Genomic DNA, 20,267 nt, shown 5'->3' on the forward strand with positions numbered 1-20,267 from the left:
TTTCTGACCCACCTCCTAGAGAAATGGAAATAAAAATAAACAAATGGGACCTAATGAAACTTAAAAGCTTTTGTACAGCAAAGGAAACCATAAACTAGATGAAAAGACAACCCTCAAAATGGGAGAAAATATTTGCAAATGAAGCAACTGACAAAGGATTAATCTCCAAAATTTACAAGCAGCTCATGCAGCTCAATATCAAAAAACAAATGACCCAATCCAAAAATGGGCAGAAGACCTAAACAGACATTTTTCCAAAGAAGATATACAGATAGCCAACAAATACATGAAAGAATGTTCAACATCACTAATCATTAGAGAAATGCAAATCAAAACTACAATGAGGTATCACCTCACACCAGTCAGAATGGCCACCATCAAAAAATCTCCAAACAGTAAATGCTAGAGAGGGTGTGGAGAAAAGTGAACCCTCTTGCACTGTTGGTGGGAATGTATATTGATACAGCCACTATGGAGAATAGAATGGAGCTTCCTTAAAAAACTAAAAATAGAACTACCATACAACCTAGTAATCCCACTACTGGGCATATACCCTGAGAAAACCGTAATTCAAAAAAAGTCATTTACCACAATATACATTGCAGCTCTCTCCACAATAGCCAGGACATGGAAGCAACCTATGTGTCCATCGACAGGTGAATGGATACAGAAGATGTGGAACTTATATACAATGGAATATTACTTAGCCATAAAAAGAAACAAAGTTGAGTTATTTGTATTTAGGTGGATGGACCTAGAGTCTGTCATACAGAGTGAAGTAAGTCAGAAAGAGTAAAACAAATACCATATGCTAACACGTGTATATGGAACCTAAAAAAAAAAAAGTTATGAAGAACCTAGGGGCAGGACAGGAATAAAGACGCAGATGTAGAGAATGGACTTGAGGACACGGGGAGGGGGAAGGGTAAGCTGGGACAAAGAGAGTAGCATGGACATATATACACTACCAAATGTAAAATAGCTAGTGGGAAGCAGCCGCATAGCACAGGGATATCGTCTCGGTGCTTTGTGACGACCTAGAGGGGTGGGATGGGGAGGGTGGGAGGCAGATGCAGGAGGGAGCAGATGTGGGGATATATGTGTATATATAGCTGATTCACTTTGTTATAAAGCAGAAACTAACACACCGTTGTAAAGCAATTGTACTTCCATAAAGATGTTTTAAAAAATTAGCTAGTTCAAGCATCTGCCATTCTTCTAGAGCTCCCTTTTATTTTATTTTTTACCTTATAAATTCCTTGCTCTTCCCTGTTTGGATTTAAATATGTATCTCTCAAGAGGAAAACAAAACAGTGAAAACAAAGCAAGACTCCTATGATCACATGTTGTCCTCCAGCTACTTCCCTAACTCTTTCTTGTCAGAACCAAGTCTCTTGAAAGGATTATATCCATTCATTATTCTGTGTTTTCATATTTTACCTCTTAAGGTGCAGAGAAATGACTACTGGTTCTATGACTCCACTGGCACAGCTCTGATGAAGCTCACCTGTAACATATTTCTTGCCAAATGTAAAGTCCTTTTCCAGTTCTGTTTTTACCTTGATTTCTTTTCACCATTCATTCTGCTCTCCAACCCCTCCAAGGGTGTGGAATTACTTTTAAAATTCATTTTGTTTCCCACTAATGTGTTTTGTCTCCACTTCTCTCATCACTTTTCCCTCAGTCTTTTTCAGGTATTTCCCTTCTTTTTTGCCTCCACTTGATGTTGACCAGGGCTCTCTCCTTGGTCCTTTCCTCTTTTCATTCTGCACACCTCTTGAGTGGTTTCATTCCCTCAGAGAATACTGATGTCTCCTGATACACATCTGTAGCCCAGACTCCTCATTCTGGCTCCAGCTTATAAATATTGTGATTAAGAGAGCAACAGGTGCTTGACATTGAGCACAGTCCAAACAAAATAACTCCTTTCCCTTTCACATTTTCCTTCACTCACTCCCATGGCCAGGTATAGGTCTCACTCTACATTTCCTATTTCAGTTAGTGCATTGTCTACCTGACTGCCAAGCCAGGTCCTTCCTAAACTTCCACCTTTTCCTCAGCCCTATATCTAATCAGTTACCCAGTTCAGTTCATGTAAGTGTCTAGGGTTAAGAAAGGTAGCTTACATCATTTTATATATATAAATGACTTTAATTTGTCAGTTTATGGCATATTTAATCAGCCAAAGAAAAAGTTTGCAAAAAATTATTTCAGTTAGGGGTAGGTAGCTATTGCATTTATGGGGAAAAAATGAATTTTTCTTAGCCTTATTATTGTAGTATGTATAGATAGCCTTGTTGAAAATTGACATTGAACATATTAATTACAGATTAATTTTCCTTTATATTAATTTATTAGATCATTATTGACCACTTTTGCCCCTTATGTCAGGTTCTAGGAATACAGCAAGACTAAGGTATAGATCTTATCCACATAGGGGTATATTTTATAGAAAATCATCTTAGTTTCATTATTTAAAAAAATATAAAGCAGGGCTTCCCTGGTGGTGCAGTGGTTGAGAGTCCGCCTGCCGATGCAGGGGACACGGGTTTGTGCCCTGATCCAGGAGAATCCCACATGCTGCAGAGCGGCTGGGCCCGTGAGCCATGGCCGCTGAGCCTGCACTTCCGGAGCCTGTGCTCTGCAACGGGAGAGGCCACAACAGTGAGAGGCCTGCGTACCGCAAAAAAAAGAAAAAAAAAATATATATATATATATACATATATATGTGTGTATATATATATATATATATGTGTATATATATATATATATATAAAGCAGATATTCAGGTATCAAATAATATATTCAATGATTTACATTATCGTATAAATAGGAGTTTTGGCCTCCATTAAATTATGAAAATCTGTCTCTGTTTCAAATAACATTTTGCCTTTACCAATGAATATCATCTCTAGGTGTTTGAATTTTACATACTTAGCCTATAAAACTGAAAGAAATTTATTTTAAAAGAAGAAATAAATGCAGATAAAATGTCGGCAATAACATAAAATATCCCAGTGTTGTTTTGTAATAGTATCTAAGCCACTTAGTGTGAAAATTGATGATTGAATAAATATAGGAAGTTATCTTATGGTCCCTGAACTGTAAATAAAGACTGAAGAAAATTAAAAATGAACTTCAAAGCCCTCAGATGTAACAGCATAGCAAGTATTCTGTCTATATCCTGGGAGTTTTGGAAGATATTGACTCTCAAGTGAATCTGTCTCATGAAATTACCTTCAGCTGGAAGGAGCTGCCTAACCCAAGTTCAAGCCTCCTCCTCACCAGGCCTAATCTAGTGACTGATCATTGTCTTTCGTTGGACAACTCTGAAAGACGATCTCCACTCTATAGCTCCTTCTGGATCACATGGAGACTTTGTAGTGATGCATTACAGTTTAATTCCCCTCACTACCTAATCCTGCCTCCTTTTTTCTTTTTTTTTTTTTTTTGTCTGCACACCATCACAAGAATTGATCCTGCGAACACTCCCCAGTAAATTTCCTGAATTCATCTCTTCATCAGAGAATCATATTTTCAAGGAGACATTGTAGATGGTCTGAGAAAGTAGAGTCTAAAATAGAACGTTAGATCACCCATCAGTGCACTAACTGGCTGGCAATGAGGACCCCATTGCTGGTGGTAGGTGGACTGTGGATAGCCCTTGAATGCTATAGTGGTAAAATTGTTAAAACCTTCACAGATGGTGGACAAGGATAGGTACCAATGGAAGGTAACACTCTGTGAATTCAATATCTCAGGCTTTTGAGGAATTCAATGGAAAGTAATAATTATAAGAACAATGAAATCAGTTTCTGCTGAGTGCTATTTATACAATGTAGCGAAAGAATAAAAGACTGTGTGATTAATCATGAGTTTAAGGTGATGTGTGAGGATAAGAAAGCCTCTGTAGCAGAATATAAAGAAAGTCTTATCTTCTTTAGCCAGAGGTTATAAAAGCTGATAATAAGGCTTAGAATTTATTTAAAATTATAGCAGAGTTCCGGAGAGTCTTGAATCCTCAGTCCCAGTGTATCAGCCAAAGCTGAACCCCAGCTAGGAATAAGTAGAACCCTGACTTGGGGAGGTGGGGTATATCTGGGTTTATGATCTTAAAAATCTTGAAAACCTAGATATTCCTAAACCTGCTGGGCCTACAGAAGTGGACCATTTCTTCCAATTAGGGGCTATCACTTCTATCTTGCTTAAATATGATGCAGAATCTTCTTCCTTCTACCCCTCTTAGGATATACCCTCACCTCCATTTCTTGCCACCAGATTAGTATATAGGGTCAACAGATGACATGATTTGACCATAGAAATGCTTTGTCTCTAAGGAAGGAAATAACCTATGCTATGCTTCAAATGAGCTGCATATCCTAGCCAATATTTATGGGTAGGAGTCAGGAGAGTATGTAGGGAGTAGGATCCTGAGGCTGCTGGGCCAAGTGGGATTGACAGTAAGGTTGAATAACATTGGAGATGGAGAATAAGATCAAATGGAGATAAAGAATAAGAGTTTAGGGGCTTACCTGGTGGCACAGTGGTTGAGAGACCGCCTGCCGTTGCAGGGGACACGGGTTCGTGCCCCGGTCCGGAAAGATCCCACATGCCGCGGAGCGGTTGGGCCCGTGAGCCATGGCCGCTGAACCTGCGCGTCGGGAGCCTGTGCTCCCCAACGGGAGAGTCTGCGGCAGTGAGATGCCCGCGTACCACAAAAAAAAAAAAAAAAAAAAGAATAAGTTTATTGATATGGGAGCATTCTCCCATGATGTACGATCCAGACCCTGGCCAGGATAGCAGGACATAGTTGCTGCTGTTAGGATGGTTCTTAGAAGCTTGAGGAAAGCAGTGGTCCCCATAAAAAGAAGTATACATGCCACAACTGCTGTGCAGATAGTAGAAAAAGGGATCAAAAGGCTCAGATATGTAAGCATGCTAGAGTGAATTTACCAGTTAGAGCCACAAAAGTCATCAACTCAGTATATTCTGTGTAAAGGCTTAGAAGATACCACATTTATTAAAGCAATAGGAATGTGCTGACCACTGAGATACAGGCATCGTTGATTCTCAGAGGTGACTGTTCTCTGTAGGCAGATGTTCATAGCAGGAGATGCTATTACAGAATTGGTCTTCCTGATAACGATGGGATGGTAGGATCTCTAATAGAGGCTAGGTGGCAGTACGTAGTTGTCACAAGCAAGATGGACACGGCTGTCTTAATGAGCAGCTAGTTCAAATGCATCCAATGCTCTAGACTCACAGAGAGCTATGGAGATGGTTAATAGAACACAGCATCCCTTGAGGCAAAATAAGAGGATAGTCAACAAGCATATTGCCCCATATACACAATTAAAGAAATCATGGCATAGATGATCTTATTTGCAAAGCAGAAATAGAGACACAGACATAGAGAACAAACGTATGGACACCAAGGGGGGAAAGGGAGTGGGGTGGGATGAACTGGGAGATTGGGATGACATATATACACTATTGATACTATGTATAAAATAGATAACTAATGAGAACCTACTGTATAGCTTAGGGAACTCTACTCAATGATCTGTGGTGACCTAAATGGGAAGGAAATCCAAAAAAAGAGGGGTTATATGTATACGTACAGCTGATTCACTTTGCTGTACAGTAGAAACTAACACAACACTGTAAAGCAACTACAATAAAAATTAATTAATTAAAAAAAGAAATCAGATGGATGATCAGGAGGCTGAATATGTTCATATAATAAAAAGTCAGGACTCCTTGTTAAATTGTTGAACCTGGTAATTTTCAGACTACGTGGCCTGAAGTGCCAATCATGCATTGGGTTTTGTCATATCTGCCAACACTCTGTCATAAAATAGGGCAGACCTATCAGTAGTCCATCATAAGATGGAAGTGGTACATCTAAGATGAGGCATAACCAGGGCCAAAGCACCTAAGTAAAATGTACAAGCAAGTGCCCAGACCCCTACGGCATCTATCAGTGTTTGATCAGTGTCTCTATCTGAGTTCATACCTGGCCACATAGAGAGTCTCTTTTGAGCTAATGGTGGAGAAAAAAGGCTAAGCTTCTGTAATAGTGAGTTAGCCCAGTACATGTATGCAAGCCCAAACTGGACTGCTGCTTCACTAGAACCCCACTCTGTGATGTCCTTGATAGACAGGAATAAGGGGAAAATTTTCCCAGTGAACAGAACTTTGACTTGGGTGGTGTACCTGGTCAACCACTTTGTGTGGAAAGGGGAGATCTGTTCAAGTATTTGGATGGACCTATGGGCGTGGCATGAAGTGTGATAATATTTGTATTGCATGTTAATGAGCACCAATAAGTATCTACCACAGAAGCAGCACAAAACATGAAATAGACGAGTAATGCAGACAGTTGATATCAACCAAATTCTGTCACTGGCCACCCATAGCTGGGATAACAGGCTCGTGAAAAGAATAGCTATAATGGCAGGGATAGAGGCTATGCATAAGTTTGAAATATGGGTTATCATTCATGAAGGTTAGTCTGTCTGCTGCCACTACTGAATATCTAACCTGGCAGCAACAGACACCAACAGTTGCCTCTTTATAAAGCATTATCCTTCAAGAATACCAACCAGTCCCTTGGTAGCAAGTTAATCATATTACAACTTTTTTACCCTGAAAGTGACAGTGCATTGTTTTGATTAAATTTGACATGTATTCTGAATATGGACTTTTCTGCTGACCTTGGCTAGCATCAGCCCTATCCAAAGGCTTTTAGAATGTTTTATTCTTAATACATGATCCTACCTAATCACTCATGGGACCAGAAGCACATTTTATAGCAGTGAAGATATAGCAGTGGGAGCATTGCCATGGTAATCTCTAGTCATATCATATTCTATACCACCTAAAAAACTTAACTTACTAAAGTGATAGAATGACCTTTGGAGGAGGCAGCTGAGTCTTGGAGAGATAATATCCAGTAAGGAGGGAGTGCCATCTTCTGTGATGCAGGATACATCCTAAATCAATGACCATTATTATATGATGCTTTTGTTCTTTTCTTTCCTTCTTTCTTTTCCTTTTTCTTTATTTCTTCTTTTTTTTGTTTTTGTTTTTGGAGAATATATAGGTTCAGGAGGAATCAAGTAGAGACCCTACTTACTACCATCACATTCAGTGATCCACTTGGGGAATCTGTGTTTCCCTCCCCACAACTTTGGTCTCTGCCAGTTTAGAAGTTCTAGTTCTCAGAAAGGGAAAAGCTTTGATTAAGTGACACAGCAAGAGTCCCATTAATCTTCAAGACATGGTTGCTACTCTGTTACCTTAGGCTTCCTGTGTCAGAAAATAGCAGAAAAGAGGAGTCACCATCCTGGCAGGAGTAACTGGCCCATATAGTCAGCTTGAAGGTAAGATTGTCGTTACACAGTGAGGCAGCAAGAATATATTCCATACGCAGTTGATCCACTGAGTCATTTCTTGCTATTCCGTTGTCCAGCTTTGATGGTAAACAGACAAATGCATCAGTAATAGCTTGAGAAGAGCACAGTTACCAGGGGCTCAGAATCCTCAGTGACAAAGATCTGGTAGCCTAACTAGGTAAGCTACTTATACCAAAAGATGTACTAGCCCAGGATGAGAGCAATCTAGAATGGTAATAGTAGAAGGAGATGATAACTATCATCCCACCAGTTTCTTTTGAAAGATTTCCTAGGAAAGGTGATTACCCAAAATCCTGGAATAGCTTTTCCGAGACAGAGTGAATTTTCATACCTCACAGGTGGATCTGAGTGGATGCTGTAATACACCCCCAGATCCCTTCCTCAGGGCTGAAGCACTTATTCCTCCAGCCACTGAAACTTTTAGCAGCTGATGGCTATCAGCTAATTCCTTCTCTAGAAATTGCCATAAGCCAAAGAGAGCTGCCCCTCCCAAGTTCAAGGCCCCTGGTGGGGAGCAGCACACTTGCCAGGACTGGTTGGTGGGAGAGAGGGTTGTAGTATAAAGGCTTAGCTTCCTTGTCTTAAGGCAGTACAGCTCTGAGGGAACCTCAGGACTCCAAAACTTCTCTAGAGTTAGAGACCTCAGTTGCAACTGTGCTGTAGTTCAGCTGTCCTCCTTAACAAATCTATTTCCTTCACTCCCCCACGAGTCTTGAAGGTACTTTCCAATACGCTTCCTGCACACATCTGTCTTAGAGCCTCTTTTCCAAGAAACCTGACCTAAGGCATATATTCAGTAATATATAGAGTATATATTAAACGTATCTTTTAAATGATGTATTTCTATATATCACTTAACCTGTATATCATGTCTGTATATATGTATGTGTACACACACAAAAAAACATATAATCTCACTTAAAATATAGTTTTTAGCCATGCCATTATTTGACTTGTCTAAAAGAAATCTTGTTTTTGGCTTGTTTGGTTTTTGTTTGTTTGTTTGTTTCACTTTTAAATGTGTTTTTAATCTTTTAAAATAGTAATAAAAATAACAGACAGAAATATTTTATACTGTACAGAAAGGTAACCACTAATGGAATATTTGTTTTTAAGTGTGAAAAAAATCATTTGGGAGTTTTATGAAATGGAAATTCCAAAACATGGGTGAGTCTAACAGATAATTCTGCCAATACAGTGTTCAGTAAGCCATTGTCACAGGATTAGATCCTCAGAAGGCCAGTGACCGGAAACTCATCTAAGTCAGGGAAGAGCTTGTTTAAAGGATTGTTTGGGTTTGGTCTATTCCTGACTGTGCCTATCAACACCACCACCTAACATGAAAAGAGCTAGGGGGGATACATCAACAAATGGGTTTGAAAAATACCATATTAATAACTATTTGAAACCCAAAGAGTGTCACCATTGTTACAATGTTTCCCATCCAAATCTGTTTTCTTCTGAAAGTTTCTGGCTTGAGAATTTTGTTTCTACAATATAACACAGCTCATATTTCTAAAAAGGAAACTGACTAAAAGAAATTATGTTTTGAACAAGAGAAAATAAGTTGTTTACAACTGACTCACAGTACCTTTTTTTCAAGCCACTAAGATGGAGTTCAGCTAATCAATCTCTTGTAGGATTTGATTTATATGTAAAAGCCTAATCATCAAATAAGAGACTATTTGATGGATTTTAAAGACCTTTAAACATTTCATGGTGATAATGCTGGTATCCCTAAGTACTCCAATTTATTAAAACCAGGCATATATCCCTGCACAGCTAATAGAATGAATTTAAACTGAAAGTTCCTACAACTTTACTGAAAAAGCAGCAGTTGTTCTGTAAATTGTCACTACTAAAATTAGAGGCCATTGAGATAGCTGTGAAAAGATTCTAATTTTGGGGAGAAAAAAGAAAACTCAGAATGTTGCAAAGCTAGACATCTAAGTAGGACTGTCAAGCAATTCACATTGGAAAAAAGCTTTTTTAAAACTGGGGAAATTTGGGATTCTGTTCTTTGATTCCTTAGGGAAGCTATTACTTCACTAATTTAGTTGCCTTTTTATTATTTTAACGCATCTTTATAAAATATTTATTTGTATTTATTTTTTTATTGAGGTATAATTGACATATAACATTATATTAGTTTTAGGTATACAGCATAATGATTCAATATTTGTATACATTGCAAAATGATCGCCATAATAACTCTAGTTGCCATTGGTCACCATACAAAGTTACAAATTTGTTTTTCTTGTAATAAGAACTTTTAAGATTTACTCTCTTAGAAAGTTTCAAATACACAAAACAGTTGTTTTAAAGCAAATACGCTCGTTAATTTCTTTCTCTCTTAAGAGAAGAACCTGGGATATGGTATATAGGGGGTTGGCAATCTATGGCAGACTGTGACCCATGAGCCAAATCTGGCTGGGGCACCTGCATTTGTAAATAAAGTTTAATGGGAACTCAGCAACCCTCATCTTTCATTCATTTACCTATTGTCTTCGGATGCTTTCACACTACAGTGGTAGAGTTGAGTAGTTGAGAAAAAGACTGTGTGAGCGACAAAGCCCAAGATACTCATGAATTGTTTCTTTCCAGTAAATGTTTTTTAAACCCTGTAGTAAATATCCCTTTAGAATGTATGTAAAATGGCAAACATTTAGTTCCAATATTCAATAATAGAAATATTAATGCCTTTTAATAGTACCTTCTGTTAGCACATTTTTAACTAGCAAATATGATCTGGGATATGAAGTATGAGATGAAGGAAAAATTTAACCCAGTACAAGATCATATTTTCTTACTACAAAGGTTATAATAATTTATAAACATGTTATTTTAAAAATACGTTATAAATAATTTGAAAAAGAAGTGTGTTAAAGTTAAGAGCTAGTTGAGCTACTTGATATTTTTCTCTATGACTGTGGTTCTTTGTTTTGGCTAACCTCTTAAGTTTTCTGATCTCTCTCATGGAGCTCTGTTTTATGTGGCTGTTGACAATGTGTTGGAAATATGTAGTCATTTGTACTATTTCAGCAAATAGAGATCTTAAGAAGTAACTATTATTTGGCTTTACCTTCTATCACTGGAAATTTCTCTGCAAATGAGTTCAGTAAACTCAATGAAAAAGAGTCTAGTTAAAAATAATACATTCAGGGGCTTCCCTGGTGGTGCAGTGGTCGAGAGTCCGCCTGCCGATGCAGGGGACACGGGTTCATGCTCCCGTCCGGGAAGATCCCACATGCCGTGGAGCGGCTGGGCCCGTGAGCCATGGCCACTGAGCCTGCGCGTCCGGAGCCTGTGCTCCACAATAGGAGAGGCCACAACAGTGAGAGGCCTGCGTACTGCAAAAAAAAAAAATAATAATAATAATAATAATAATACATTCAATTAGGAAAATTCATCTTTGGTTAGGTTTTATATGTATAGTACTTTAAAACCCATGTAACTCATAACACTGTTTTTATGTCTTATAGATTTGGATGATCCAGTAGTAACTGTTCATCAAAGTATAGGTGAAGCTAAAGAACAGTTTTACTATGAGAGAACAGTGTTCCTCCGGTGTGTTGCCAATTCCAATCCACCTGTTCGGTATAGCTGGAGACGTGGCCAGGAGGTATTACTACAAGGATCTGATAAAGGAGTTGAGATTTATGAACCCTTCTTTACCCAGGTAGGAATTGAGGTATAGTATTTCCACCCCACTCTGCTGGATACCTTTCTAATTCAGGCAGCATGCAATACTATATCAATTTGAAAAGATAATTTCTCCCAGTCTGACCTTTGAAAAAATAACATATACTTGAAAGATCAGAGGACTCAAATAATGAAGAACAATTTGTTTATTTTTCATGTGGTAGTTAAACTGATAATGTTTACTCTTGAAAACAATTTAATGTATCCTAACATATTTCTTTGTCTATAGGTTTGCCTAGGTTTCACTCTAAAGTACGTAATTATGCACTTGCTGCCTGCTTTGTTTTTTTGTGGGAAATATTTCTTAAAGAAGAGATTTTGATTTCCCCATTTGCAATGGTAAATACATTTTAAAAGAATGAAGAAATCGACTTGAAATTTATTTGGTTTTGGTTTTAGGGAAAAAGTCTGTCTAATTTTCTTTGTTCATTTTCAGTTTTGATTTAATTTAAGTATAGAACCGTAATTATGTAAAAGCTAAAATATCAGTCATTAAAAACTTATTTAATAAAAAGAAAATTTGAATTAATTTTATATAGAGTGAATGTAATATGGAACATTCTTCTGTAATGTATTTTTAAAATTTTATTGAAGTATAGTTAATGAATTAATAATTCTTGAGGAGGATATTTAAGTTGTAGGAATATTTAAATACTGTTATTATAAAGATTTTTTGATGACCAGAAAGGAACACAAACCTAACTAACAAAGAAAAAGTTTTAAATAAAAAAATGTACTTGGAAAAATTTTCAAAATAATTGTGACCATGAATTAAAAAAAAAATTATATGGGTAATAAGACAAACAGGAATTTGACTACATTGTTAAAGTTTGCAACATCATATATCCGTAACTAGGGAAGTATATAACCAAATTTAAAGTGTTGTAAATATTCTACTTCAGAATGTTAAAGATTATTAAAAGTTTCACATCTCAACTCTCTAATAATACAAGATTATCCTGAGTTTTTAAATTTCCCAGCATCCCATATTTTGTCATTAAATACGGCATTAAATAAATATGGCAATTCATTCTTTAATTTTTACTAAAATCCTTTTTTTTTAATTTAGCAAAATAACTTAAAAAATTTGTCAACAGTATTTAGTTGCTTGGATGTCTATAATGTTTAGAAATCCAAATAAATGATCACCTATCATTTATTTTATTCTTTTATTGTCAATTTCTTTTAAAATATAGACATTGTTAAAATTTAGAAAACATAATTTTCTGTTTCAGATGACGTTTAACATACCAAGGCAATTCTAGACACATATTCACTAGGTACATAATCACTGTAGGCAGTTTCTTACCTGCAGAAAGGTCTTATCACTTAGAAATGAACACATGGCCCTTGTCCAAATTGGGGAAAAACTTCTATACTTTCAAAATAATTAAGAATTTGTTTTAAAGTTATTAAATAAGCACAATCAAATTTTTCATTCATTTTGAATTTGTTGCTGTTTCTGTGTTAGCAACTCTTAAAAAATCTGTCTTACAAGAACTCTAAACTAGTAGCTATTGATTCTACCTTTTAAAGGTAATTTTTATTTTCCCTTCCTTCTTTTTCTTTCCCCATTCTTTTGTGAGAAAAACAACTTTTTAATTTGAACATTTCAATACTGATCCTTTGTTATGAATATTAGCTTATACTATGCTGCATAACACACACTTTTTCTTTTGCTATACTCAAAACTCTGCTGCTTGGACCCTCTGAATTAATTCTCCTAAAAACTATTTAAGAAACAAACTTTTCTTGAAATTCTGTGCTCTGGATTCATCTGCTGTAGCTGATAATTGCCAATAACATGTAGTTATAGCTCCTATTTAAAAATGTCTTTCCTGCCTTTGGTTACTTGATTATGTTGTTTATCTCTTCTTCTGAAATGGCTATGTATTTGGGTTTTATTTTGGTTTTTTTTGTTTTTGTTTTCTATATTTATTTATTTTTAACTTTTTATTTTATATTGAAGTATAGAATATTGTGATAGTTTCAAGTGTGCAAGAAAGTATACATATACATGTATCTATTCTTTTTCAAAATCTTTTCCTGTTTAGGTTGTTACATAAGATTGAGCAGAGTTCCCATACAGTAGGTCCTTGTTGGTTGTCCGGTTTAAATATAGCAGTGTGTACCTGTCAATCCCACACTCCCTATATATTTATATCTGTCCTAAAAATTATGTAGAAACAATACTTCAAAACTTTTATGTTATATATGTACTTAATTTGTTAACATTAAACATATTTTGTAGGCTGGATTGATAAAACTCTCAAACAGCAGCACATGGAAAGTTTAGTTCTTATAACCACAGAGAATGTTGGATTTCTCACAGACAAAATGTTGTCAGTGGTTTTTCTTCATACCACATGTGTTGACATACTGAACACTGGCCCGATATACACAAGTCCAACCATATCACATGACTTCTATTATCTCTCCATGGAATATAGCAATAGGTTCCTAACTGGCTGTCATGTTTTATTACAGAAACCTCCAATCATCTGAGTGATCATTTTAAAATGTAAATATTTTTCCTGCTTTAATCTCTCCAGTGGCTTCCCAATGTTTACAATAAATCCAAATACGTATCGTGACCTACAAGGCCATGTTTGACCTTGCTCTGTCTTGTTCTCTCTTACCTTCTGTACCTTATTCACTGTTTTGGTCATACCCGCCCTAGACATGTCTAGGGTGTGAATGTTCTCGATTCCTCCAAGTAGAATGTTATTTACTAGATAATATGGCAGGGATCTACTTAACACCAAGCACTCATCACCTGAGAAAGGCTTTCCCTGACAGATCTATCTGAGGTAACATCTTTTCCCTTCCACAGTTACTCTTTTCTAATACCCAGTTTTTTTGTTCTTGTTGTTTTTATTTGTTTTGTTTTGTTTTTCCCTACAGCACTGAACTTATCTTATTTGTGTATTTGGGCATAAACTCAATGATTATAGTGACTTTGTCTTTTCAACAGCTCAAATGGTGCCTGACACATGGAAGATTCTCAATAAATATATTGAGCCAATATTCCCATGGAGATGTCTGGATTTGTAACTAAGGAATAGTTAAAATTATTAGTAACTCCTGAATCACTCTCTGTAACTCCATTCCTCTCTACCCACTAAAGAAAGCTTAGTGAAATGTGAATGATATTATAATTAAATCAATTATAAAGCATTTAATTTCCAAAATGTTGATGATTTTCTTGTTATAATTTTTAATTGATTTCTAGTCTAATTTCACTGGGTCAGAAAGCATACTCTCAACAATTTCAGTCTTTAGAAATTGAGACTTGCATGGTGTACTTGCCTGTGATGTACCTCCATGAATGATCCATGTGCACCCACAAAATGTGCATTCCAAAATTGTTGAGTTTCAGATAGGTCACATTTGTTAATTTTGTTGTTCAGATATTCTATGTATTTCCTGATTTTTGTGTCTGCTGTCCTAAAAGCTATTGAGAGAAGTTAGTTAATGTCTATGACTATGGCTGTGGATCTGTCTCTTTCTTCTTTATTTTTAATCAATTTTTGCTTTATATATTTTGAAGGTATATTATTAGCACATACAGAATTAGGGTTTTTATATCTTCCTAGTGGATTATCTGAGTGTATTATCTTCCTGGTAAGTTATCATTCAGAGATATCCTTCTATACCACTGGCACTGTTTCTTGCCTTAAATCTGCATACCATATTTGCTTTAGATTTAAAATTAACTTTGTTTTGTATCCTTGAAATGCTTCCCAAGATAGACTTTGTTTTGTTTTGTTTTGCCTTCATAATGGCTTTGCCATTTATAATGAGATAGGAATGGTGTTTACTTTTCCTTTTGCTTATCAGGTTAGTGTGTATATATATGTATTCTTAGGTGTTATTGATTTCTTGGACTATTGTTTCCCATCAACTGCCATGTGTACTTTATGAGGAAGAAGCTTTCCATTTTAGCTTTGTTTGTATTGGAGTACTTCAATAATATTTTAATTTATTTTCATAGATCTATCGCCTCTGTGGCTTCATAGTGTAAATAAGATCCAGTTAAAATGACTGAGATCTGTTTTGTGCAAGATATGGGCAACTCTCTATCAGAGATATAGAGGCTACTAGGCAAGTCTCCTCCTCTAACTTCGATAAACATGGGTAGAAGTCAAAATAAACAGTGATTATGATACAAAGTGAAAATTATTGTCAAAATAGAGGCACACAATAGTGCTATGGAGAGAACATTCAGGATGGAAAGCAATAGCATGTGTAATATACAGAAGGAAGACAAAATCTTCAGAGACTGGCCATGTCTCTGGATGGCTGGAATGATAATTAGTATATGTAGGGAAGAGTGGACTGTAAATCTGGGAAGGCATACTGGGACTATATCATGGAAGGATTCAAATGACAGATCATAAGTCTACTTATTTTTAATATTAGAAAATTAAATTTATTTTAAAGATATTATGTTTTGCTATTCAATAACAATGTCTTGTTTTAAATAAAACAGAATTTCAAAGATAATGAGATATATCTACTCCACATGCACATTCATACTAAGTTAATACCTATATCAATTTGAAGTGAATATTTATTTCACCATCCTGTAGAAATACAAAATCTTGATTATGCCTTTTTATAGATCATGTTTCCAGAATGAAATTGGTATGTGTTCCTGAGGCTGATATGAATTAAAAAGCATATACGTCTAAGAGGAATAATTATCCTTTTCATACTTCCACTCATTTAATACGGAAGATGTCAGCTAGTGTATACTGTTATTTATTTAGAAGTTTATTATAAATTAGTCATTAGAGCTACAAAAAATGAGTGTAAATTGGAATGTTTGGTTTTTTTTTCTCTTTACCAATATCTGAAAGTAAATATTAAAAGAAAGTTTCAATTCCTTTTCTAAGTAAAATAGAAATACTGCTTCAGGCTATGGGCATTATTTCACTAGACAATGTCACCATTGGTAAGGGCCACTGACTAATGCATAGGATGCCTTCCCTTTATTGATTTTATTTAAAAAGTAGTTTTAAAAATTTAAATACAGGAGTTTCAGATAATTTTGTGAATGTTAAAGAAATGTGTACTTAAATTTTACAAACTATATGTACTCTTGCTATTTCTCAAGAACTTTTGTAAAGATGTTCATGACATCATCTTGTATATTGTAATTACACCATTTAATTACAAGACTGAACATATTTACATCAATTATGTAATTAGTTATAATTAGGCTAATTAGACTAATTATACAATTAGACAATGATCAACTGAAAATTCCTTTTTACAAATCATGGAAATTCACATGAAAAAAGACTTCCAATATCACAGAATATTAAATTTATATGTTCACAAAATAAATTAATATTATGCAATAAAACAGTTATAAGTAGTAAAGTCTAAATCATTATAAATATACTCATATGTATATGTACATGCCATTTGATAGCATATATATATGCACACACATGTATTATATATTCTCTATTTTGTTATACATTATGATATATTTTTAAAAAATATTCTGAGTTTTGGGAGTTGTTTATTGAGAGGAAGAGAGTCAGCCTGAATGCTTTCCTCCTTTCCTGAATGTGGTGAATTAATTGAGTGGGGTTCAAATTCTTCCTTAACTCTGCCTGTTATTTTCTATATTCCTTTTACAGATTTTGTCTGTATTAGCCCCTCTCCCTCTTTGACATACTACATAGAGTAATCTTACATATTAACCTAGATGACTGTCTCGTAAGTTCACACACCTTGGTAACTTGTTTCCTGACTGCAAGATGTAAATCATCTTAGTTCACCCAAAACGATTCTTCAGTCAAATGAGAGCTGAACTTTGGGCAATTGTGGACCTAGAACTCACAGTAAAAGTTATTCCTCCATTTTGTCCGTCCTTCTTGTGTGTCTACTTTGCTGCTCTGATCTGCATAAGAATTAACTAAGATATGCTGTGCACAAACCGTTAGATTTATTGGACTATATTTTTTGGTCTTTTAAAGAGTGGGAATCATCTCAAAATAAGGCTATTTAAGCCTTAAAATCTCAATTACTACCCAATTTGTAGTCTACTTTTGGATAACATAAACACTAGCAGCATTCCTAATCACAAGAACTTAGGTATATAAAATATTTCCAGAATGCATCTACTACAAAAATAACCTCTGTATTTTAATGGCCATAGCTTCATTGCTTTTGGTTCAAATGTACTTGATTGTTTTATCAGTCCCTTGGGGCTTACTTCCCATTGCTAATAATTGACAGTTCAGTTCTTCTGTGTATGGCCCCTAGCTCAGCTTCTTAAATCTGTCTTTCAGCTTACCCTAATATAAAGATTTTTTTTAATTGTTATTACTACTATTAGAGTCAATGTGGCTCAAAAAGGTTTACTGAAAACATTATGTGCAGGACAGTGAGTTGGCTCTATTCTTTTCTTGTCAGCAATCTTGACTGAGTTGATAGCATGCAAAGCACTGCACAAATGGCAAGAATGGAATTTAAAGTGGCCTTATCTTATATAATGGAAAAGGCAGTATTCATATAAATATATAATGTAAATGACAAAAAACATATATAAATATATAAACAAATACAACTGGTATAGAGAAAACATATTAACTCAGAAAGTAGAAAGAATGTAGGAAAAATACTTTTAGAGACTCTTTCAAGGGTAAGAGCTTTTAGTTTGAAAACTCTTCCTTGAAATAATGACTGTATGAAAATATTCAAAATAGCTGTAGGGACATTTGTTGTTTAATGGGTAGACAGCTATGGTGGGTGGAAATCATGTTTAAAATATTTTCCAACAAGAGGGGGCAGGTTTTGAAAAAAAATAATCAGGTAGACAAGTGGCATTCAACACAAAATAAGTAGTATTAGAATAAATTAAAACCTACTCTCACAGCCCATCTAGTTGGCCTCTTCCAGGCTCTGAAATTTAATGTCAATCAATTGTCTTCATTTCTCTACATTCCAGCCACAGATTTTCTGTCTAACCCTCCAACAGGGCAACTTTACTACAGTGTTAGGTCTCCTCAGTTTTGGTTCCTACTATCTTTATTGTACTATATGTGATAACTCATCTTTCAAACATCCTTCTAGTCATTCAAGTTTCAACTCAAAAGCCTTAGAGTTACCTCTCAGAATGTCCTATCCAGAATAGCTCACCACATCTCCATCTCTCTATCACATACCTTATTTGATTTACACTTCAGCATTTAATACTTGTAAAAATCATTCTCTGTCTTTGTTTAGATATTTATTGTTTCAAACATGTAAAGTTTAATGTATTTTTCACTGTGTTCCCAGCATTTGGAAAGTACTTAGAGTAAGGCTATAGTTAATTTTGTCTAAACATTTTTTCATTGAAATATTACATATATATATATATAGAAAAGTACTTGAAACATAAGTGTATAGCATGATGCGTTTTTTCACAGAGATCAGATTTTGCTTTGTAGCATGAAGATCAAGAAACAGAACTTTCGAGCACCTCCTCTATGGTTGTAGTTAGTTTAAGTCAAGAAACTGACTATCTTGTAAAATTTGATAGACAGGAAGTATGGCATAACATTTGAAAGAATTTGAAAGGATTGACTTTCTGTGATACAATTTTTATTTTTTTACAAAGAATAGGGAGAAGCAAGAGAGTTGACGGTGTATTCTAGTAGTGCAAGTAAAAATATTTAATTGTAGAAAAATTATAGAGAAAGAATCAGACAGTTTCCAACTGATTATTAATGTGGCAAGTACTATAGAAAGGGCAGAGAAATTACAAAGTAATAAGAATGATACAAGAAATATAGCATCATACACAAAGGACAGAATGCATAGTGGGAAAAATAAAGTCTAATTTTTATAGATTTTATATTTTTGTACCTTTTATTTTTAAAAGTCATTATGATTATATATTATAACTACATTACTTCTTGTAGAATATTATGAGTGGGAAGACCAATTTTAAGTATATCCTGTCAACCAACAAATATTTATTAAGTGATGGCTATAAAAGGCTCCCTATTAGGTGTTATTAGAGATATAAGATAAATCTGCCCCTAGGGGCCTCATGATTCAGTTAAAGAACATAAGTCAACACATTGAATGATAATTTCATAACCAAATACTCAATAGTGAGTTATAAATAGATTTTTTGGTATAAAAATGAAGTAGAAGTTCCAAAGGAAGAGAATTTACTTCTAACTGAGAAGGTCAGAAAAGAGTTTACAGAGTAGATACAGACTTTTTTGAACTGCACTTCGGCTTAGACGGGAACAGAAAAAGATTAATATCAAGGGATAATTTTCTTAAAAAAACAGCAGAGTGGAAATCATAAAATGACACCTTAAAATTGTGATTAAACTAATTTGATGGGGATAAATATTAACTAAAAATAATAAATTAATACATAATAACTAAACTAATTTGTGTGAGGAATAAGAAAAAAGTAAATTTGCTTAGACTGCATAGAGTTTCAAATGACACACTAAAGGTTTTTGAAATAACCTTTCAGAGTAGGAGAGCTATTTAGGGTTTTGTAGCATGAAAATAACATGATGAAGGCAGGTATTGTGGCAGCATGCAGAGAAATTAGAATAAAGGAGAACGACAGTTCTCGATAATAGGCAGTACATTACCTTAGCCGAAATAAGCTCTCAAGATGTATGTATGTATTCATTAAATCAGTGGTTGTTGAGGGACTACAGCAAATATGCCTATAGATTGAAAAGCAAAGGTCATTCGTGAAAGAAACACTAAAGAGTAATCTAAGGCACTTGATGCCATTGAATGTGGGGGAATGAGAAACAGTGAAGAGTGAATGATGACATGAGTCTTGAGTCTGGATTAGAGGAGAATGATAAGGTGATCATTAAAAAGTAGCACAGGGAGCTTTCCTGGTGGCGAAGTGGTTGAGAGTCCGCCTGCCGATGCAGGAGAACGGGTTCATGCCCCGGTCCGGGAACATCCCACAGGCTGCGGAGCAGCTGGGCCTGTGAGCCATGGCCGCTGAGCCTGCGTGTCCGGAGCCTGCGCTCCACAAGGGGAGAGGCCACAACAGTGAGAGGCCCGCATACTGCAAAACAAAACAAAACAAAACAAAACAAAACACAACACCAAAAGAGAAAATTTATATGAGGTGATGCAGTGAGTGTAAGTGGA

The 20,267-nt window shown here is 35.3% G+C and overlaps 1 protein-coding gene across 4 annotated transcripts in view; it reads left to right on the forward strand.

The window, feature by feature from the left end:
• MDGA2 (MAM domain containing glycosylphosphatidylinositol anchor 2) overlaps positions 1-20,267 on the forward strand; it is an 842,328-nt gene that overhangs the window by 500,856 nt on the left and 321,205 nt on the right. For all 4 annotated transcript variants that reach the window (XR_009531733.1, XM_060096268.1, XM_060096270.1 and 1 more), the window contains exon 4: positions 10,901-11,097. Coding sequence is in view for 3 of the 4 variants with exons in the window: in XM_060096268.1 (XP_059952251.1) it covers positions 10,901-11,097 (197 nt within the window). In the remaining variant the exon portion in view is untranslated. The remainder of the gene's footprint in view (positions 1-10,900; positions 11,098-20,267) is intronic.

Source organism: Mesoplodon densirostris, chromosome 4 (assembly GCF_025265405.1).
Source record: "Mesoplodon densirostris isolate mMesDen1 chromosome 4, mMesDen1 primary haplotype, whole genome shotgun sequence".
Classification (NCBI taxonomy): Eukaryota; Metazoa; Chordata; class Mammalia; order Artiodactyla; family Ziphiidae; genus Mesoplodon; species Mesoplodon densirostris.